The sequence below is a fragment of the Myotis myotis genome, unplaced genomic scaffold (genome assembly GCF_014108235.1).
Source record: "Myotis myotis isolate mMyoMyo1 unplaced genomic scaffold, mMyoMyo1.p scaffold_m19_p_5, whole genome shotgun sequence".
In the NCBI taxonomy this organism is placed as follows: domain Eukaryota; kingdom Metazoa; phylum Chordata; class Mammalia; order Chiroptera; family Vespertilionidae; genus Myotis; species Myotis myotis.
In genome coordinates this window covers 94,339,264-94,362,361 of record NW_023416357.1, presented here as the reverse complement: position 1 = coordinate 94,362,361, position 23,098 = coordinate 94,339,264, and the positions used below count along the sequence as shown (strand labels likewise).

General features: G+C 49.4%; 1 protein-coding gene across 11 annotated transcripts in view; it reads left to right on the top strand.

Annotated features, from left to right (window-relative positions):
* CLEC16A (C-type lectin domain containing 16A) overlaps nt 1-23,098 on the top strand; it is a 223,024-nt gene that overhangs the window by 187,725 nt on the left and 12,201 nt on the right. For all 11 annotated transcript variants that reach the window (XM_036308096.1, XM_036308097.1, XM_036308102.1 and 8 more), the window contains one exon: nt 21,357-21,518. In XM_036308096.1, coding sequence (XP_036163989.1) covers nt 21,357-21,518 — 162 coding nt within the window. The remainder of the gene's footprint in view (nt 1-21,356; nt 21,519-23,098) is intronic.

Genomic DNA, 23,098 nt, shown 5'->3' with positions numbered 1-23,098 from the left:
TTGACCAATGTCGCCCCAATCAATTTAATAAATAAATATAAAACACCAAACAGACAAAGAAAACATCATTCTCAGGGGCTGGTCCCAGGCTGGGACCCCATGATCCACACTTAGCTGGAAGGAAGAGGTGCCTGAAAACATGTCCTCCCAGCTGGAACCCAAATCGCTGGTTTGTCCACTCCAGGGCCAGAGCTTGCTTACTCAGGTTGGTGTTGCTACTGGGAAATATGGTCAGAATCCAGTCCCCTCCCACCCTGCTTCCCATCTCCTAGGCCAGAAATTGGCAAACTTTTCTTCAAGAGCCAAATATTTAAGGCTCTGCAGGCCATGTGGTCTCTGTCACAGTCTGTCTCTCCCATAGCAGCCAAGAAGCTATGGACAATATATAAATGAGTGGACATGGCTGCATTCCAGTAACGTTCTACTTCCAAAAACAGGCCCGTGGCTAGATTTGGGGATTTGACCTGCAGGATAGTGTTTGCTGACTCCTGATCTTGGCTTTCAAAATCTTGGCCTCTTTGGTCTGTTCTCAGCACTGTAGCTGGAAAGATCCTTTTCAGGTGTAAATCAGATCATATGTCCTCTGTTTAAATCTGTCACTGGCTCCCATTTCACTCCTGATGCAAGCCAAATTTCTGACAGTGGTCGCCAAGGGCCCACATAGTCTGGTCCCTCTGCTCCTTCTAAAACTGACCTCACCTCTCCCCACTGTCCCTCTGACCTCCTCCAAGGCAGCCACAGGGGCCTCCGTCAGAAGCTTGACCGTGCCAGGCTTGCCCACCTTGCAGCCCTTGAATTGGGTGGCCTCTGTTTGGAGCACTCTCATCCCAGGTACTTGGTGGCTCTATCCTCACTGCCTTCAAGGTCTTCCCTGACCATCCTGTGTAAATCACAGCCCTGCCCCACGCCCAGCACTCTAGACCTCCCATGTCCTGCTTAATTATCTTTGTAACACTCTTCTCCTCCCAACATTTTCTGTTTTTTCACTGTCTGCCCACCCCACCTCTCCATCCTACCCCATCCCATTATTGAATTGTAAGCTCCAAGATAGAAGACACTGTGCTTTGTTTACTGCTAAATGTCCAGCTCTTGGAGCTGCACTGAAAGCTTATAGGTAGGTAGTGCTTGGGAAGTATTGGATGGATGGGTGGATGGATGGAGCAAGCCAACAAGTCTTCAATATCCTCTTTATGTCCTAGGCATTATTCACTGTAGACTCAGATGAACCAAAGCATCAGTCCATTTGGAGCTCCCAGGCACTGTTTGCTATAGATAGTCCAGAACTGACAACCATGATCAGGGCCCTGGAGGAGTGGACTGAGAGCTGGGATAGTGTGCGACAATGGTATCTGACCTGGGCAGGAATCTGGAAGGCTTCTGTGAGGAAGGGGTGTTGACCTGGGAGGAGATGGAGGAGCAAAGCTGGCAGGAATCCATCCCACACAGGAGCCTGCACGGACGGGAGAGCCTCGATGCCTTGGCCCACAGGCTGCCTGCACTCCCAAGGAATGAACATGTGGCTGTCCACGTGTCACCTGCCACTGGTTTGGCTGAGCTCACTCCCAGCATCAACCCAGGGCTCCTCCCCTCGTTAGCAATGAGCATGGGAGGAGTAATTGGACCCAGGGCATTTTTCTGGTGAATTCTATTGGGATGGAAAGTTCTTGAGCTCAGTCCTGATGTGAAGAATGAAATGTTTTATGCCCCATACAAGAGAACAAATGGCAGAATCTGGAGTGGGAGGTCTTTAAAGGCTCATTCGGCAGAGTCAGGGATAAATGTGTTTGGAACCTCCTGCTACAGGTTCTAGTCACAACTAGTTCTAAAATGAATTATTATAATGATGGCTGCATAACTCAGAATAGCCTAAGGATCATTGGATTGTCCCTTTTAAATGGGTAGATTATACAGTATGTGAATTATATCCCCATAAAGCTGTTACAATTTTAAAAAACAGTTCTAAACTACTCAGACTGTCACAAAGTTGTCACCTTTTTCTAAAGACTAGGTTATCTTACTTGTGTCCCATTTTGATCATAAAATAGTCTAATTTATGCAACATTTTCCTTAAAGCAGTCCAAATGCAGGGGGGAAAAAGAAATTGGAACCCACAACGCATTCCGGAATAATTTGGAAACCTTGATGCAATCCAGACTCACCTGGCACTCTTCCTCTTCCCTAAAATTTTCCTTTTTCCATTTCTTTTTGACTTTGAAGAAAAAGACTATGTTTTTACTGGTAAAATAGCCTCTTGTTCCCTTTTCTTTCCTGTAAATTATGAGATAAGTTTGCACTTCATACCTTTCCAGAAATCTCTCTTGCTTGTGGTCTGACCTCAGAATCATGACTTCTGGGAAAGAAAGTAGGTATTAGAATCACTGCTGTGAGCATTTGTTGAAAACCTCTGAAGTGGCAAGCAGGCTGTGTGGTAGAACTGAGAAAACAGGTGAACGATATCTGCTTGTTGCCATGGAAGTCACCTCCTGGTGCTGGTAGGTGATACATAGCCACTCTGTCCAACTCACTGCAATAACTTCTTAAGAGTATGATCCCCGATGACTTGTGTTATTTTTGGAGGTGATCAGGGCTGATTATGCTCCTCCATTTGTGTGGGAGACACTCGTGTCTGGAGAGAAATGCTCAGAGCTGTGCCTGGGGCTGTGACTTAATAATGCCAGCTACTGCCCAGCCAGTGTTGCTCAGTGGTTGAGCATCAACCTGTGAACCAGGAGGTCACAGTTCCATTCCGGGTCAGGGCATATGCCCAGGTTGCAGGCTCAATTCCCAGTGTGGGCATGCAGTCAGCAGCCAGCAGCTGGTCAATGATTCTCTCTCATCATTGATGTTTCTTTTTCTCTCTCTCCCTTCTTCTCTGAAATCAATAAAAATAACAATAATAATAATGTCAGCTACTGTTTATTGAATAGTTAGTGCATATCAGCCCCTATGCTAGATGTGGTTGTGTGTATCCTTCTCACTCCTCACAACAATGCATGAGGTAGGGATTATTTCCTCCGTATTGTACCCAGGGAAACAGGCCCAAGGCTACCCAGGCAGTCAGCTTTGAGTTAGGATTTGAACCAGTCTCTCTCTCCCAATCCCTCATCCGACCTCTTATACTCTACCTTTGTTTCCCTGCCGGTAGCAGCACTTAGACCCCCAGGCCAGTGCTCCCTCCTGCCAGCCCCCTCCCAAGAGGATGGCTGTGGAAGCACAGCAGTCTTGTGGGATAGAGGGCAGCTCGCATTGCGAGAACCCGATGGCACCCTTCCTCCAAGTGCAGTGATGGACCAAAATGCTCTCCCTCTGGTGACAGGTGACTGCCTGCCCTTCACAGTCCCAGAAGGGCCCCAACAGAGACGCTCCAGCAGTTCTTTTTAGAAGGCAGGATGTGCTGCTTCCAAAGAAGTGCTCTCGCGATTATTTATTAATTGTGAAAGGGAAGAAAAAAAGAATAGGGTTTCCTGGAAAGGGATAAAAGTTCAATATGATAAACTCCCGAAAAGCAATCAAAGGCCAAAGAGGGCAGAAAAATAAAGGACGGAGATAGTAAGAGAGATGATGAATCAAAGCTGCAAGTGTGTGAGCGGCGCCCCGGGAAGGGGCCGTATTTCATGGCGATGGAGGTGCGGCGGCTGCCGGGCTGAGCCGCCGGAGCAGAAGCAAATGTGGGGTGGCGGCGGCAGCGATTCCGAGAGCACGGGACTTGGCCCTACAAAGTCCCTAAGGCCCTGGGGATGAGCTGATGGCAGAAATGGGTGGACCCTATGAGCTGTTCTTTGTTCCTGCAGACCCCTTGTATTCACTGTGTGTTCATTAACCCACGGATATAGAAAACTATCAATGAAAACTAAAGCACCAGGAAGGAGAAATCAACACATTCCACCACCACCCCAGAAAAACAGCATCGTTAATATTTCAGTTTACTTCTCATCCGTGTCTTCTCTGTTTTTTTCTTTCTTTTTCCCCCCTATTTTTTAGTTATTCAAGAAATACATGAGTTGGTTCTTCATTTTGTAAAAATTTAAAACGTTACAAATGGGACTTAGATTCCCTTTGACTCTTCCTCTCAATTCCCACCCACCCCCAGACATCCCCATTTGGCTTATCTCCTTCCAGACCCTTCTCTTTGCAATCCATTCCATATGTGTGCCCATAGCCAAGGGACAGGACTGGGCCACAGTCCCTTCTCTGCAATTCTTAAATCCAAATAACACTGAAAACCACAAAGTTTTTCATAACTCGCTGTTTGGCACAACCTGCCCTGAACTATCTATACGCTATTTATAAGAGTTGCATGTGCCATTTATTGTGAATACGCATGTTATCTTCCTGCAGAATTTTAATGTTTGGTTTCAGCTGCCTGGGACCCAGCTGAGGGTGTGACCTAATATATATGTATGCGCCTCATGGCCTTCCAACCCTTAGGGATTCTAAATTCCAGAACACACCTACCTTCAAGGGTTTGTAGAATAAGGAATTATAGATCTGTAATTGTCTTATAAGTTGAGCTGCCTTTTTTAAAAAAACTTAAACAGAATGATAATTCTGTATACCTTTCTGCAGCTTGATTTTTCAGACACCACTGTGAATTGAAAATCTTTCTGTGCTAATGCAGATTTCACTCATTTCTTTTAATGGCTGTGTGTTCCAATGTGGAGTGCATGTGTTTCTTTAACTGGGCAGTTTGGTTATTTCTGAGTTTTCATTATCCCAGACAGCATTGCAGTGGGCATCCTTGGACATACTACTCTGTGCACAGGTGCAGCCCAAGATCAGAAGTACTGGCTATGGCTTCTTGTTTTTTAACAACTTCACTATTATGTCAGGAGCATTTTCCTGTGCTGCAAAGTACCTCTTCCTAAGCTTCCTTTATGTATTTATTCGTTCATTTATCCGCACCTTTGGATATGTTTTTTTAAATTAATTTGAGAGAGAGAGAAACATCAATGTGAGAGAGAAACATTGATCGACTGCCTTCTGTACACACCTGACCAGGGGTTGAACTCACAACCATTTTGCTGTGCGGGATGATACTCCAACCAACTAAGCCACCCAGCCAGTTCCTGGGAAGTCTAGCAGCAGGAGCTTGATTTCAGCTTCCTTTTTAATGGCTGCTTAAGAGTCTGTTGTCTGTTGGTTTCTTATGGCTCCCATAACAAAGTGCCATTCTTGGGTGGCTTAAACAATGGATATTTATTACTTCACTGGTCTGCAGGCGGGAAGTCTGAGCTCAGGACTCAGCAGGGCTGGTGCCTTCTGAAGTGATGAGAAGGAAGCATGCCTCTCTCGCTCCTCTTCGTTGGCTGACAATCGTGTTGTTCCTTGGCTTGTACAAGCATCGCCCCAGCTCTGCCTGTTCTCACATGGTGTCCCTGCACACGCCTCTGTGTCCCCATTTCCCCTTTTTTATAAGAACACTGTTCCTGTTGGGTTAGGGCCCACCCTTCTGACCTCATCTCAACCAGTTACATCTGCAGGATGACCTTACTTTTAAATACAGTCATTCGGAGGTGCTGCGGGATAAGAATTTCCACATAAGAATTGAGGCAGGGGGATAGAATTCATCGGGTAACAGTCTGGATTAGCCAGATTTATTTAACTAGTCCACTTATATTGGCTCCTGAAGTTATTTCTACTGCACCTGCGATGAACATCCGTACACAGAAATCTTTGTCCATGCTTCCAGTTATTTCTTCAGAAACTATTCCTTAGGGTCCCTGGGAATACCTGTGTTTAAGGCTCTTGATAACACCTTGCCAGGGTGCTTTCCAGAAAGCAGAGTGGGGGATGCCCGACTGGCCATACCCAGGCCCTGAATTTTCATTCGATGGGGCTCTCTGGAGATGTGGGGTGCTGGGTCCTTCAGGTACAGTCCTCTTTAGCATGTGTGCACGTGCCTACCAGCGCGGGCACCTGCATTCTTCCTGTCAAGTCTCACTTGTATTTGATTTCTTATTCCTGCCAAAAAGAGGGAGCGTCCACGGGTTAACAGCAAAATAGAAACCGTAGCTCAAAATGTCTGTTTAGGGCATGTTTCCCTTGCAACCGCATATACGAATAAAGATTTCAGAAATATTGGGCTCTCTGGGCATCAGACATTAAATCAATCGGCGCAATTTCACTCACAGGGCAGCTTGCCAAGCGAGAGAGAAGTAAGTTCTCCACTTTGGTTCAGTTTGTAAAGCCCACGGCAGCCTACATCTTCCCACTCCTTCAAAAGGCAATCATGTAATAAGCATCAGCCACTTTGCGGGGTAGGGAGGATGTTCTCAAGAGCCACGCAGAGAGAGCCAGCTTGAAGGCTTTTCAGGTTAGAAATGGAGAGCTGGGGCCAGACGGGGAAGTCTAGCAGCAGGAGCTTAATTTACGGGGACTTCAGAGCAGGGGCAGCAGGGCATCCTGAAGAGAACGAGGGGGGGGGGGGGTGCTGTGCACATGAGGAGCCAGAGCGCAGGGCGGGTGCTGGAGTGCTCCCGGCCCGGCCCGCATGGCGTGGGAAGACAGACGCTTCACTCAGCAGGGCAAGGGCCAGCCAGCGCTGCGCGCCAGAGAGCAGGATGCAGGGAAGGATAAATTTAGCTGGCGTTTCAGGGGAAAACATCGATCTGAAATGTAGTGCTGTCTTTTAAAGGAAAGTGAGGGCTGCAGGCCGGTCATTTGGGACAGTTTCACTTGAACAGATAAAAGCCCAGGAAAAACGAATGCTTGTCACCAGCCTGTCCTGCAGGCAGCTCCAAGGATCTCTGGGCGGGAGGGCAGCTGGTTCCTGCATGGGAATGATGGGTGGTCCCTTCTTGCTCTCCTTTATTTTTCCCAAGAAAAGGTGCTGCCACATTTTCTGGGAAGATTTCAGGTTTATAATTCCAGTCCCAAGTGTTCATCTGCACAGGGAGTGATGCCGGCCCGGGCTGAGTTTGCTCGGCCCGGCTGCTGACATCTGATGGGCTTTATGTGTCAGAGCAGGTCCACTGCCAGCCCCCACCCCGTTGTCTCATACTAAGCAAAGGACATCTGGTGGGTGTAGACAGATTTCTTTTTAACCTGACACTTCCGATGATCACATGGCACCGTGGCATTGTTTCTACCTGGGCGAAGCCGGGGGGCGTGTGTACATCCCACACAATAGAGCTCCTGTCCCAGTGGCATTGCCGCAGCCTCCCTCCTCTGGTGGTGACAGCATCTTCCGTGTGGCCTCCCTCAACACTGCTCCCTTTTGGGAAGGGAAGTCTGTCAATATTTGGGGCACTAATCATCTGCTTTCGGGCACCAGGGGTCACTGAAAGGCTGAGACGTTTCCAGGAATTCATGGCTCTGAAAACGTGGGGCTGACCGTAAAGGGTTCCCAGGGAGGGTAAGAAAGAAAGGAGCCCAAATTTCAGCCCACCCCCACCCGGCAGCCCCGAGCAGTGTCCATTGTGTCTTGGATTCTTGGGAAGAAACGGTCAATGTACACGGTGATGTGGGTCCAAGTTAATAATGAATGTGGAGGAAGGAGAAAGGATGTTCAATATTTAAACATTTCAGAGCGCTTCGTTTGGGTTGCCAGTTACTGCCCTCCGCCCGCTTCCTGGATGGGTTCTGTAAAACCCGGCGTTCTTTCCCTAACTCTGCCGCTGACATCTGACGCAGGCACTTTAGACCCAGAGGGAAAGAGAGCGTCTTCTAGGCAGCCTCACACTGGCAGTATTTCTTCTCATTTTCTGTTGGTATTCTCCAAGGAGGGAAGAGATACGATCGTGTGCAAACAGGGTTTTATGAACCCTGGAGCTTGTGTGGAGTTTCTGAGCTTTGGCTTCATGTCCAGAGTTGTTTTAATTTTCCCATATTATTTTCTCTTGGAGCTATCTTGTATTTTAATACAAATCTTGTGCTTTGGGTTTTTTAAAATATATTTTATTGATTTTTTTTTTTTTACAGAGAGTAAGGGAGAGGGATAAAGAGTTAGAAACATCAATGAGAGAGAAACATCGATCAGCTGCCTCCTGCACAACCCCTACTGGGGATGTGCCCATAGCCAAGGTACATGCCCTTGACCGGAATCGAACCCGGGACCCTTCAGTCCACAGGCTCTATCCACTGAGCCAAACCAGTTAGGGCTGTTCTTTGGTTTTTACCTCTAACAGATGAAAGGGCTTAACAATGAGACACTGTGGTCACGTTTAGAAAACATCTATCCACTATGCCTACTAGATAACGCTCCTTAAAAGTTGCCTATAATGCAGAATTCTGCGAATCAATTCCTTTTTCTTCTTGACACACATTATATGAAAGGAAAAGCATTCCTTTTGGGGGAGGGAAAACATTGGCCCCAAGACATAATAAAATCATGCTTAAGGATGCAGCAAACTTTAAAGTCTCTTCGTTAAAGGAAATCAATACTTTTATGATGAAATATTAATAATACAAAAAAAAATAAGTCAAAACTACAAATGCAGAATGGCCAGGGTGATTTTAATGTCGAATGCATTAGCTTACCATCTGCAAGGAGGCACCGAGGGAAAACAGAGCGTGCTGGAGGCCGCCGATCAGCCCCCCTGAGCACTGTGAGCCCCTTTCCCGGCTTTTCCATAGGGAGACACACCTCCTTAAGTGTTCTGGTGAAGCTGCTGCCTTTTGGAAATGAAAAGATGAATCCAAGCTGGAGAGAGGATCACACGTGTGTACAGACGCACACACCAGGAGAGAGAGATGGAAACCAAAAAGGGAGAACTAGGGAAAGCTGCTTGTTTGAATGTACAGTTGGCTGTTCCTCCACGCCATGAATTATTTCCAGGGGAGATCTTTAAGGAGAACAAATTCCGATTGGGTTGAACTGTATGAAATCGCCATTTTCCTGGTCATGTTGGTTGAATATAGGCAGTTTTATAGAGTTCCACCTAATACATTCAACGCTCTAGCAAAGAAACACTAGCAAACAGCATAGTCACATGTGTCTTGAACCCAGGCATAAAAGAGTTGAGATGAAAATAACAACCCATTTTCTCACCTACTGTTTTCATAGAAAGCCTTTAAACGTCGATATTTAAAGTTAGTTTAGAAAAGCTCTCTTTGTTAACGCCTAAAACCTTAAGTCGTGACAGCATGAGGAAGAATTTTGCTTTTATTGTATTGTTTTCTCTAAAGAGCTGAGCCACTCCTTCTGCCAATCCCCTCATGTGCAAAGACATTTATGAAAATGAAAATCCCAAGTCTTACCTCATTGGGCCCAAATTCCAGGGGCCATAAACACCAGTTAGTCAGAACAGCTCATGCTAACTGAACGGTTAGACTATATCAATTCGCTCAGCCCTCATGGGCTCCTGAGCTGTGTTTTTGTCACCCCACTTTACCCATGAGAGCCACAGGCTTTGGGATACATGGTGGCCACACCCCGGGGCACTCTTCACCCCTGTATCCTGTGCACAGAGTGGGAACTACAGGCCCAGACCCAACTATTTGTTCTTCTCAAGGCTCCTCCCTTGCAGACATTAGCGCCATGGGTACAGCCGCCTGCTTGTCTGTGTCCCTCAGGTCTGCCAAGGCAGAAGTGGACAGAGTCCTAACTGCTTGAGACCTTCGTGATGGCTTTTGAAGCTTGTTTTGGGCCCATATCCATCACGGTCTCCGTGTGGCCCTGCACACACTCCCTGATTCTGTCTCGCCCAGGTGGGACCCAGATAGAATTTCCAGTGCTTTTTGTTGACAATGTCTAAGAGAACGTCCCCTCTGTTGGTCTGGCCTAACCCCAGTCTGTTAAAACACAGTGGGAGAGGCCCCGCTGCAGAAGATAACCTCCCACTCTGCAGAACCCAAGTCCTGGCAACCCACACAGATGGAACCAGGACCCCAGGTGTACTGGTTCTGCTTTGGGGATGTATTATGTGTGTGTGCCTTTTGCAGAAGAGCCAAACTAATTCCTTGGCTCCTTTGCACAACGCCGCCTTATAGAACACACGAGGCTGGACATTCATGTAAGTTTGGGGTGCGCACCATGTGGCCTCCCCCCTCCGGCCTGAGAGCACAGAGCAGTCTGATGAAATGAGAGACTTGCCAGAAAGAATCAAGCCACCTTTGGGCCATGAGAATCTCAGGAAGTTGTCCTTTGCAAGCAGGGCTGTAGCTGCCCCACCCCAGCCCTGCCCAGTGATTCCAGACACAGAATCCCTGGGGCCAGAGGAGTCCCGGGTCGTGGCTCCCTCCCTGCATCTGGAAGCTCTCCCTAATAACTGTCTAACCCACCTCCCTCTCGTGCTCTTTCCGCCCTGTTCTCTGCCTCAATAGAGAGGCAGCCGAGACCGCCACTGACGGGCTTTCTAGGGCCTTTGCTGAGAGACTGTTGTGAGCTCTTCGCTTACTACAGTACAGACAGCAATGCCATTGGAAGAGAGCAGGGCTGGGTAAGGTGGGGACCCGGTCCACGGGAATAAAGCCCACGTCCTGGCACCCTTCAGTTATAAAAAGCCAGAGCAAGGTTCTGCCACTGTCAGAGATCTAGCTCACCCGTGTCCGCATACCAGCCAACCGTCTATGGCCTGGAGGATGCTCATGTCTGAGGCTGTGAAGGAATGCCAGCCTGGACGAGCACAGCCAGGGGCTGGCGTTCACACCACCCAGGTGACTCTCAGCAGCCAAGGACATTGAGACCTTGGGTCTCACCCGTGGGTGAAGCCCACTCAGGCAGGCTTCACCCTGGCCACAAACACTTTGAAAGATGACATGAGATACTGAAAGACCATTTTTCCTTTTCTGCAGGTTTTCAAGTGTAGTCCTTAAAATCCCAGAAGATTTATCCATGGGTAAAGAGCTATAGGCAAAGATTCTGCAAGTTCCCAGCTATTTATTTTTTTATTGTTTAAAGTATTATGTGTCTCCTTTTTTCCCCGATTAACCACCCCCTCGCCACTCCCACCCCCAAGGGCAAGCCCCCACCACCCCAGTGTCTGTGCCCATTGGTCATGCTAATATGCATGCATACAAATCCTTTGGTTGATCTCTAACCCCCCCCCCCCCCCACCCGCCTTCTCCCCAAGGTTGGACGGTCTGCTCAGTGCCACCTTGTCTCTGAATCCATTTTTGTTCATCAGATTATGTTGATCATTATATCTCACATATCACTGAGATCATGTGATATTTATCATTTTCCGACTGGCATATTTCGCTTAGCATAATGCTCTCCAGTTCCATACATGCTGTTACAAATGGTAAAAGTTCCTTCTTTTTTATAGCAGAGTAGTATTCCATTGTATAGATCTACCACAGTTTTTTAATCCACTCATCTGCTGATGGGCACTTAGGCTGTTTCCAAATCTTAGCTATTGTAAATTGTGCTGCTATGAACATAGGGGTGCATATATCCTTTCTGGTTGGTGTTTCTGTTTTCTTGGGAAATAGTCCTAGAAGTGGGAATTACTGAGTCAAATGGGAGTTCCATTTTTAACATTTTGAGAAAACTCCGTACTGTTTTCCACAGTGGCTGCACCAGTCTGCATTCCCACCAGCAGTGAAGGGGCGTTCCTTTTTCTCCACATCCTCCCCAGCACTTATCGTTTGGTGATTTGTTGATGATAGCCAGCCTGACAGGTGTGAGATGGTACCTCATTGTTGTTTTGATTTGCATCTCTCGGATGATTAGTGACTTTGAGCATGTTTTCATATGTCTCTCGGTCTTCTGTATGTCCTCTTTTGAAAAGTATCTACTTAGGTTCTTTGCCCATTTTTTGATTGGATTGTTTATCTTTTGTTAAGTTGTATGAGTTTCCTGTACCCATCAATTTTTAAATATTGGGCATGTTATCCCTTTAAAAAGCAACCAGAAATGAAAGTCTTTAAGCATTTTGAGGTGCAGGCAGTTAGTGATCTAGGGGGGCACCTGTGGTGAGGTTGCTCAGGCTTGGCGGAGGAGGCCATAGAAATGCCATCTTCCCAGACACTTGATTTGCAAATATGCCCCTGAGCTGGACAGAAATTACACACAAAGAAAACCAGAAATCACATGGGGTGACCACTGGGGGTGTGGGGAAGCTCATAGATTGCCCCTAAAGCCCAGAGTTTGTCCACACAGCCCTGAAGCACTAACAGGTATGGCTCACTGAAGGGAGATTGGAAGGACTGTCTCCACACAGGTAGCTGAGTCTTCTATCTTCCCGCAAGCCTCAGAGTCCGAGCAGTGAGTGAGGGGATTGTGGGGAACCTGAGGGTCCTGCTGGCCCGGCAGGGCTGCTGCCATTCGGAACCCTTGCCCTGTGTTGGTAGATGCCTTCGTCTTGTGTGAATTTCAGGAGGAGTCTGGGAAAGCACCCAGGCCTTCCCTAGCCCCATCGGGCACCATTGTTAGATTTGACCCCTGCTTCCTCAACACCCCTTCTCACACACATGATCTTTGAACAGATACGGGTAGTTTGGCTTTCCTGGGGTGGCCCCCACGCAATGGCCCCTGCCCCCTACTGCTTCCAGCGTCATTCTCATCTTCCCAGCGGTGGGGAGGAACCAGCCTCTTGAGTCAGAAGCGTGGATGAGAAGCTCTGTGTTGCCTGTAGACCCTATAGGCAGTCTGTCCAGAGCCACCAGTGGCTGAAGTCCCAGGCTCAGTCCCACCCTAGCCTTCTCTCTCGCCCCAGGGGCCTGGATGACTGCACTGTGGGGTGAGAGGGCAGAGCTGAGGAAGGAGCCAGCGAGGGAGAAATAAGGCCATGGCTGCACTTGCTGTCTTCGGCTCCGTGCGCGAGGTCAAGGGGCCGATTGATTTTTTACTGTTTCCCAGCATCAGGGCTGGTGAGAAAATGTGAACACTACATGGCAGAAACCTGAGCTGAGGCCGAGTGGAATGAATTTGCTAATGGAAGGCGAGCTCAGGACACCCTTGCCCACCCCACGGTCCTCATTCAAGTCGGAGACTGTCCAAAATGCATGAGCTTCTTCTCCTGAATCAACTCTTGGTGGGTTTTATTTTATGCTTTTGAGTGTGGATCAAGCATAAATAGGTACCATTTTTGTTAGGGCAGACAGCTGTCGTCTCAGAATCTTAGAGCTTTATCCTAAAACAGGTCTCTTGAAAACTGGACTTCTTGGAAGCACAGCTGTCTGAGACTTAAATGGCTCAGGGTCGTGCACTTCAGACTCAGAAGACCTCATATCAGGAGTTTGGTTCTCAAGTTTGCGGCCCGTGGGCTCAAGCCTTTAAGGTACCCACTTGCCATGTCTATTATTTTCAAAGGTAGGATCTGCAGAGGTATCTGGGAATAACAGGGGAAGTCTACCCTTGGTAAGGCTCCTGTAGCCAGAGTGGTTCCATTTTTATCTTGTGTATAATTTGGAGTTTCACTATTGAGGGGGAAAGTTTGCAGAGCGTTGTGATGTGGGGGCATCTTCCCAGAACTAGGCCCCATCTCCAGCCAGGCAGCTGTCCCTTCCAGGAAGCTGCCTATGGGGACATCGTCTGGGAAGGTGTGATGGGATGGGAACCTAGCACCCACACTGGAGTGTCTCAAGAGCCAGGCCACCTGGGCTGTCCTTGAGATCTTGCTCCCAGGAAGCTCAGAGCCAAGTGCTGACCTAGCTCCCCACAGCTGGAAGGCCTGGTGTAACTTCGCTCTCTACCCACCTTTTACTCTTGGACTCTCGTCATTTACTTTGTGTTTTAGTGTCTTTCAGTATTTAGTATGTATGGCATTTGGGTTTGGGGGAGGCTCCTGCCATTCAGTGGAGTGAGAATCCTTGAGATGAATTCTAGGCCGACTGGGTTCCTTCCATGTCAGCTCTCTAAAAACTTAGGTAGTTTTCACATCCTCCAGTTTTTAACCTGAAGTACTTGCATTTCAGTCACACAACCAATGTCCTTGGAGGAATTACAGTCTGCCAAACAGCACAAGCACTGAGCAGACCACAGACGTTAGCTGGGGCCTCCCTACTCCTTGGAAATTTAGAAAACCTTGGGCTCAAACCCAGTTCTCTAGCCCATGCACAAATGGGCCTTTCTGCCCTCTAGTCTCTTGTGATCCCCCATTTCCAGGTCTTGGCCTTCGTGTGAATCTCTATGTGACCTGATGTGAACCCAGTTGAAACTCAGTTCCTTTCACTGGTTTCCACCAAGAAAGTCCACTTGTGCCACACAAGGAGAGAGTTGAAGGAGCATTTCCTAAAGATATGGGGGGGTTGCAGAAAGTCACTCCCCCATCTCTGTTGCCCCTTCCCCTCTTCCTCCTCACTCCTCACTCTCAGATTTCCCTCAGGAAGTGCAGGGCAGTTTTCCCTACACTGGAAACTCTGGGGGCCAACCAGTCCCTATGGAGCTCAGCTCACGTCCCTGCATTAACAATTGATTTTTTACAAATGTCAGTTAAGATTAGGTTCAACTACATAGTAAAGAATAACCCAGAAGAAGTGTATTTCCTTCTTAAGTAGAGGAAACCTGGATGAGGGTGGTCAAGGGCTCCAAATAGGCATCAGGGACCAAAGCACCTTCCTGCTCAATGCTCTTCCATCTCAATGCTCCCTAGTATGTCATTCCTTCTCATGGGCCAAGATAGCTGCTGGGGTTCCAGCCATCACACCCATGTTTTAGGTAGCAGAATGGAAGAGGCACACCTCTTCCACTTTAAGAAGCCGTCCTGAAATCCAATATGCCTCTTTCATTTCTATCTCTTTGACTACAATTTAGTCACGTGGCCATGCCTAGCTGCCACGTTCTGTAACTTAGATGAAGGTGAGGATTGATAGTGGGAGACATATCAGAAACGCTGTCCAAAACCCTCTTGACCCCAGAGGATTCCAGGTGCTAGCTGTGAAGGTAATGATAATCATTGCACAAAATCGCAAAGCATCTTGGAAGTCAAGTTCCTTGTGCCCTACTTGGGAAGGCCAACTCCTTTTGGCTGATCAGGCCCCAAGGTGGACAGGGCAGGCTGCGGGAACACAGGGGCAAGAACAGTTAAACCCACCACTGCGGCTGGGCTGAGCTGGCCCTGAGCTGAGTGAACCTTAGAGGATGAGGAAGGGAACGCTGGCCGGGTGGCTCAATTGGCTGGAGCATCATCTGGCACACCAAAAGGTTGTGGGTTCAATTCCCAGTCAGAGCAGATAATTAAGTTGCGGGTTCGATCCCCAGTTGGGGTGTGTACAGAAGGCAACCAGCCATTGTTTCTCTCTCACATCGGTGTCTCTCTCTCTCCCTCTCTCTCCTTTCCTCTCTCTTTAAAATCAACAAAATCATATCCTGGGGTGAGAATTTTAAAAAAGGATGAGGAAGGGATTTGTGAGAACTTAAAAGAGGCAATAGGGAATTCCAGACTGAAGGAACAGCCCAGCTGAGGAGAGAGAACGTGGTTCTTGTCACGCAGTGTGAGGACCCGCCTAGGCTGTTAAAAGGCAGGCAGCCCCATCTCGACGTGTTCACCCAGTGGTTCTGCGGGGTGGGTAGGGTTTGAGGAGAGAGCTGGCACAAAAGGTCTCTGGGAGTTGTAACTTCTTGAGTCCTGTGGATTTGACCAAGCATTTAAGGAGAAATAGCAGAGATTAACAACTGAAATGCCAGGCAAGACAGGTGGGGAGGGGAGGAGCCAGCCCCCTCCCTCCCTCTAGTTGCTGTCATGTGGGAATGGGGCCCAGATCTTTCTATTTCATATGAAGCCAGAAATTCAGATTTGTGTGTAAAATCTTCCAGCTTATAATGGTGGTACCTGAAATAAACTGACACAAACATGATGTGAGCCAAGCATAACACACCTGCAAGCCCCCAGACTCACATAGCAGCCTGGCTGTCCGTGCGTAAAGCGGTGCTGGTGTGCTATCCACAGAGAAAGGGTGTGTAAGCTAAGTTCAAGGCGCATATTCCAGTGTCTCCTCATAGAGTTCAAATCAGATTCAGACTTATAGGTAAAAACTATTGACCATCTAAGCCAAGAGATCTTCACTAATAGAGGAGAGGGGGCTTGTCCAAGGTCACAAAGCCATTTGCGCAGAGTTAGGACTTGAACTTGGGGTTCTAACTCCCAGCCCAGTGCTCCCTCTATCAGTGAACCTCAAATAGAAGGCTGACCTTTTTGTTTTGTTTTTGTACTTGACAAATGTTAGAGATTTACTGTGAGTTCATCTTCCCAGAATAACTGGCAGAACAGGGCCAGAGTGCAGCAGGAAGACCTGGCCCACCCCTGGGAAGCCCGGGCTCCTGGAAAGTGGGGGTGGGGGGGGCTCCATTGGCACAGGTCCTCCTGCTTCTGGAGCATCGTGCCTGACCTGGCTTAGGGGAGGTTTTTAGTGAGGCTGGGGAGAGATCTCTGGAAGCCAGAACAGATCCCAGGGGTGTGTTAGGGACCTGGGAGCTCGAGCCTGTCCAGCTTCCAGGCAGCTATGTCCCCTCCTAAATGCATCATCTAGATGTGTTAGCATGTACTTGGCCTTTCCCTGGCTGTTGGATACTCCAGTTGTCTCCAGTTCCGCCACACACCCCAGTGCTTTGCACATCCACGTAGTTCTCTATGTGGATCCCTTCCACAGCACAGATTTTTAGATGTGGAATCAGTCAGATGGTGTGAAAATCCTCACGGCCTTTGATACACATTTCACAGGCTGTTCTTGAGACATACTCTGGAAGAGCCAAGAATTTTACCTGCTGGAGATCTCAGGAAGGGCTGTTTGCCTGTGCCCTTGTCCTATGACCTCTGGCTTGTCTGAGTGTGTGCAAGTACCAGGTGATGTCTTTGACTCACGGCCAGAAAGCCCCTGGCCTCCTGTGCCAAAGCCAGGTCAGCAAGAGCTGCCTTGCCCGATGAAGCAGGTACAGGGCAGGCCTCTGAGGTCACAGGTCTTCTCCAGGGTCCTTCTGACCCTCTGGCATGTCAAACTGACTCAGAGTGGTGGACCCCAGCCCTGGCCAGTGTGGCTCAGTGATTAGAACGTCGGCCCACATACCAAAGGATCTCGGATTCCATTCCCAGTCAAGGGCATGTAGCTGGGTTGCAGGTTCGATCCCAGGCCCTGTGGGGTACGTGCGGGAAGCAACCAATTAATCTGTTCCTCTCACATCCATATCTCTCTCCTCTCTCTCTCTCTCTCTCTCTCTCTCTCTCTCTCTCTCTCTCTTCCTCTCTTTCTCTCTCTCTCTCCCTCCCTCTTCCCCTCCCTTCCACTCTCTCTAAAAATCAATGGAAAAATATTCTCAGGCCCAGCTGGCATGGCTCAGTGGTTGAGGGTTGACCTATGAACCATGAGGTCATACTTTGATTCCTGGTCAGGGCACATGCCCGGGATGTGGGCTTAATCCCCAGTGTGAGGCATACAGGAGGCAGCCGATCAATGATTCTCTCTCATCATTGATGTTTCTAGCTCTCTCTTCCTCTCTGAAATCAATATATATATTTTAACAACAAAAAACATGGTTAATACCTCGATTTGGGAAGGAGCCCCTTGAAATAGCAGGGGGAGTCTGGGCATCCAGAAATAAAAGCACATTATCGAGACTTTCTGGGTTCCCAGTGCCATGGGGGAGGGAAGAAGAGAGCAAAAAGGTGAGGAAAGAAGGGAAGGTGAGTGTTCAGCAGTAGCAGATGAGGGAGAGATGCGCTCCGTCGCCTCTGCCCAGCTAGACCCTGCAAATGGGTAGTATCAGAGGTCAGTGATTTTTTTTTTCTTTTTAACTCTCAGCACATATAACATGTGCAGCGTTTACTGCCAGTGTATGGCTTGACCCCCAATCATTCTTAAAATGAAGGAACTTTAGTAATCTGACTGCAGCTTCAGCATCTTGCCTGCTCCCCACCCCCACCCCCACCCCCACCCCCACCCCCAGGCTCTATCCCAGATGTCTTATGGCAATAAGCCTGGGCTTTAAAGAGCTTGGGAGAGAAGGGGTGAGGGTCACCTTGGTGACAGCCTCATCATTCATCCATTTGGGCGGAGGCGTTGTCAGAGGGTGAAAGGCTTCGTCCTAACTCTGTTCCCACACTCGCAGGCCCCTCTACTCACAGGTCTGACAAATTCGCAACTCAGGAAGAGCCATCTTGACATTTGGATTTGTTGAGGGGTAATTCATTTTTGAGGCAAGGAAGCAGCTTGTGAACTTGGGGGTTTAAGAAGTAAGCAGCTCTAAAGCTGGTTCTGTGGGGCTGTGGCTGATTGCCCCAGGGGATCTTCCTGGCTGGTGTTTGGATCTGTTTCTAGGTTTGTCATAGTTCACCTGAGGCCCCCACCACTACACACTCAGAATACCACTCAGTGCCTTTTCTGAGAACTCCAGCATGGTAACCCCGCTCTTCAGGCAGGCAGGCCTCTGCCCATAGGTGGGGTGGGAGTATCGTCCTCTACAGAAGAGGGTGCGGTGATTTACCTGCCACGCTCTCACCAGGCTCACATCTGCCTGCCATTACATCGCCCCAAACCAGGAGGACTGGGGATATAAACAGATGTATGGCTTTTAAGGACCTGATCCTTAGTCAAAAATAACTTCACACAAACATTAGTACAAAATAGCCCCTCCATGGGGTCCCACTAAGTCCTAATAGGGGATAGAGCAGCAGGTCCCCTTGCACACACCACCCCCACAGGCCCTGTGTCCACCCATTGGTGGGTGAAGGGAGGCTCAGGGAAGTGCAGACTTGCCCAGGCCCCATCACTGGTAATAGGAATAGATCAAGAATAGAACCCCAGCTTCCCTGGTGCCAGAGACCCTGCTCCATCCTCTACCAGACTCAGTTGAGGGCCAGAGAGTAAAATATTTCAGGCCATGTAGTTTCTATGGCAACTATTTAGCACCGCTGATACAGCTCAAAAGCAGCCACAGACAATATGTAAGCAAAGGATTATGGCTGTGCCAATAAAACTTTACTTACCGGTTACCCGGCCGTAGTTCGTTGACCCCTGCTCAGTACCGTGCTACCTTCCTGAGTTCTGAGAAAGACGAGGTCAGGGCCTGGAGAACCTTCTGGAAGAAGTGTCCGCAGGAGCTAGATGATGTGAGGCTCAGGCAGTGCAGGTGAGTGAGTGAGGTCTAGGGCTGGCCCAGGTGAGTGCACCCAGGGAGCGAAGCAGAGGTTTGATGTGACCGGCCAGGAGGACCAGATCCCACTCTCAGCTGGAAGGAGGGCTTGCCCCTCCCCTCCCCGACTCAGTGCCGCTTCTGAATCACTGAGGAAAGCAGTGGGGCCCACAGTCACCTGTGTGGTGTTACTGTCCAGCTCCCAGGGCTAAGCAGGAACCAGCAGCGCTGTCCAGGCGCCTGGGACCACTGAGGAGGCCTTTGCTCCATGGGAGTGTTCGTGGATTTAGTGGATAAAATCAGAAGCTATGGCCCTTTAGAAAAGCAGGCTATATAAAGGACAGAAAGCACGTATCCCCTGGAGGAGGGGCTCCTAGTGGGCTCACGCAGAGGGGACTCCCTCGTCGTAAAGAGCACGCTGTGCTCACCATGCGCCACGCCCTGCAGGAGTTTGATGACGCTCTCTCATTGCACCCCCCACAGCGGGGTGATGGGAAGTTGGCGAGACACCCCAACTAGCAGTTGGGAAGTAACACTGGGCACATGTTCTGGGGCTTCTGGGTGGTGAAGCAGGATTTGCCCAGACTCCAAAACATGGGGCTCGTCTACTCCCCTGTTCTGGGAAGGCCCCAGGCCCTAGAAATGGGTCATCCCATCGCTGAGCCCAGAGTTGCTGAGGGCTGTGTGAACTGGACAGTCACACGCCACCTAACAACGGGTCTGTTCTGGGAAATGTGTCGTTAGGCAGTTTCATCACTGGACGAGCACCTAGAGCAGTGATGGCGAACCTTTTGAGCTCGGCATGTCAGCATTTTGAAAAACCCTAACTTAACTCTGGTGCCGGGTCACATATAGAAATGTTTTGATATTTGCAACCATAGTAAAACAAAGACTTATATTTTTGATATTTATTTTATATATTTAAATGCCATTTAACAAAGAAAAATCAACCAAAAAAATGAGTTCCCGTGTCACCCCTGACACGCGTGTCATAGGTTCGCCATCACTGACCTAGAGTGCACATGCTACACACCTGGGTTGTCGGGTACTGCCTGTGGCGCCCAGGCTGCAAACCCGTACAGCGTGTTACTGCACAAAACAGCAGGAAATTCCATTGAGCACGAGAAGAGGATGCAGTCAAGAGGCAAGGTCAACACGGCTACTGCAGACTTCTTACAAGTAGAAAGACTACTCTCTAAGGATAAAAAGTATAGTAAATCCATCAACCAGTAGCATAGTTGTCTGTTATCAATACGAGTCATGTACTGTACGTAGTTTACACGGCTGGCAGCCCAGTAGGCTTGTTTACACCAGGGTCGTCACAAATCGCGCATAATGAATGCATTGCACTATGATGGCCATGATGTCGGTAGGTGACAGGAATTTCTCAGCTCCTTATACTCTTCATAGATGGATAGATAGATAGATAGATAGATAGATAGATAGATAGATAGATAGATAGATATTTCAGGGAGGAAGGGAAAGGGAGATAGAAACATCAATGATGAGAGAGAATCATTGATCCACTGCCTCCTGCATGCCCCACCCTGGGAATGAAGCCCGCAACCCAGGAATGTGCCCTGACCGGGAATCAAACCATGATCTCCTGGTTCATAGGCTGACACTCAACCACCGAGCCACACCGGCTGGGCGCTCCTTCTACTCTTATGGGACCACCATCGTTGACTGAAACGTCCTTTTTCGGTGCATGATTGTAATTGATGGCTTGTCACCAGGGCTTTCATGTCTCCCACACCAAATCCCCAGACCCACCAGGGCAGAACCACTTCTATGGCATGGGCATGTTGAGGGCTTTCCCCTCCCATCCAGTGTGGCTTCAGAGTTTGGGTCTTATACCCTGCCTTTGATAGCATGGCACATTAGCAAAGGCCCACGTCCCTGTGTGACCTTCTCCAGGATGCCGCTGAAGTTCTCTGGCTGCATGTCCCTTCAAGGGCACAGCACACATGTTGCTGAGCCAGGTCAAGCCCTCCAAGTTACAGCTCACAACCCTGCCCTAGCTGGGGGGCTGACATCGACCTTCAAGGAGCTGGGTTTGAGTTGGTTAGCGTGGCCTTTACATGAAGGCCCCGCCCCACCTTTGAGGTGGGGGCTTGCCCTAGAGCAGCGGTTCTCAACCTCTGGGTCGCGACCCCTTTGGCGGTCGAACGAGACCATCCTGCATATCAGATATTTACATTACGATTCATAACAGTAGCAACATTACAGTTATGAAGTAGCAACGAAAATAATTTTATGGTTGGGTCACAACATGAGGAACTGTATTTAAAGGGCCAGAAGGTTGAGAACCACTGCCCTAGAGGGTCCCACACACAGTTGGGACCCCTCCCACCAGGCCGGCTGGTTTCCTCCCGCTTGGTCACATCACCCTCCACTTGTCTTACAGGCTTTGCCGTGGCCCAGTGCATAAACCAGCACAGCTCACCATCCCTGTCGTCGCCCTCGCCATCTGCCAGCGGGAGCCCCAGCGGCAGTGGAAGCACCAGCCACTGCGACTCAGGAGGTGCCAGCTCCTCGTCCACCTCCTCTGTTGCCCAGAGCCCATCAGGTATTGGCCCAGTGACACAGTGCGGGGGGGTGTTTGGGGAGCCTGTGATTCCTCGACGCCAAGACCACTGATACCCAGCTCCTCACCACCTTGATGGGACACTGTCACTTAGGGTTCCGTGTTCTCTAACAGCGCTGCCCCCAGGCTGGCTGATGTCGCTCCCTGCAGGATAGGAAGTACTCCCTTTGCAGGCTGGTCCACTGAAAGGCCGTCCCTGACCACAGAGCTGCAGGGGGAGGACCAGAGGCAGGCCAAGCCTAAATCTACCCTCATCACCTCCAAAGTCGTAGGTGTCACAGGAGGGGCCTCCCAGACAAGATTGTTTGAAGGCTGGCAAAAGAACCACGTCCCTACTAATGGTTTTTCCTTTATAATATACCTGTTTCCTCTTTAAATGTTTGGTGTAGTGCAGTCGTCTGAGACCATGGGTGCACCTGCTGCCCATTTGAGAGTCAGTCAGGATGTGCTAGTCATATCTCGCCTCCTGTAACTTACACAAGTGTTGCAGACAGACCTCATGAGCAGGGAGCCCAGGAAGGGACTTGTGAGTGGGTGTCCCCCCAGCCCATGTTTTCAGCTGCCCTGAGCCCTCACACATGAGCGCCTCCCTGCACTGTGTATGAACCCAGGCTTGTTTCCTAAACAGTATGGCCTCAAAATGCAGCCAGAGGACAGGGCTCGAGCTGGGGTGGCAGCGATGGCCTTGAGAGTGTGTGCGCTCCACACCCCGTTTGGGGACTCTCGGTGTCTTTGCCTGTTCCTGCAAGGTCCCTTCTGGAGCCCTCACCATCCTACTTCAGGGGCCCCTCACATAACTCTTATTAAACTGTAGATTGATGGGTCATGACAAAGCAATGTGCAGGGCATGAGCCACTGTTCCCTCCCCTCCAGGGGCAGAGGCCTCCTTGGGTGCCCACACCTCTCTCTGGACTGTTTAGCTTTTGCAGTCCCTAGAAAAGGGTTAAGCCAGCGTGGCCTTTGTGCCTGTGACTCAGGAACACCTGTACCCCTACCCTCCTCCCACGAGCACCCATTACCTCCATCTCGTTAATATTCATGAGGCCTATGTCCAGCCGGTGTGGTCCAGTGGTTAGGCATCAACCTTTGAACCAGGAGGTCACAGTTTGATTCCCAGTCAGGACACATGTGCAGGTTGCAGGCTTGATCCCCATAGTGAGGTGTACAAAGGCAGCTGATCAATGAATCTCCTTCGTCATTGATGTTTCTATCTCTCTCTCCCTCTCCCTTCCTCTCTGAATTCAATAAAAAAATATATTTTAAAAAAAACATTCATGAGGCCCAGGGCAGCAAGGTCACCCTCAAACCACCTCACTCAGACCCTCTTCCGCTCGGCACCTGCCCCTCTCTGTGCCCCAGCTGGGGCGATGACAGCCCTTTCTGAGCCCGTTTAAGATTGGCTGCACATCCAAGCAGTTGCTGCTGCCATTCCCAGGCTCGTAGCAGGGAAATTCAGACAGAGCTTCCTCCAGAAGCCAAGAGCCCCCTCAGCCCCTCTGAAGCCTGGTCTCGTGCTGGCTCTGGGGCCGAAGTGCAGGGTTGTGCGTCTGTGTGCTTGTGTT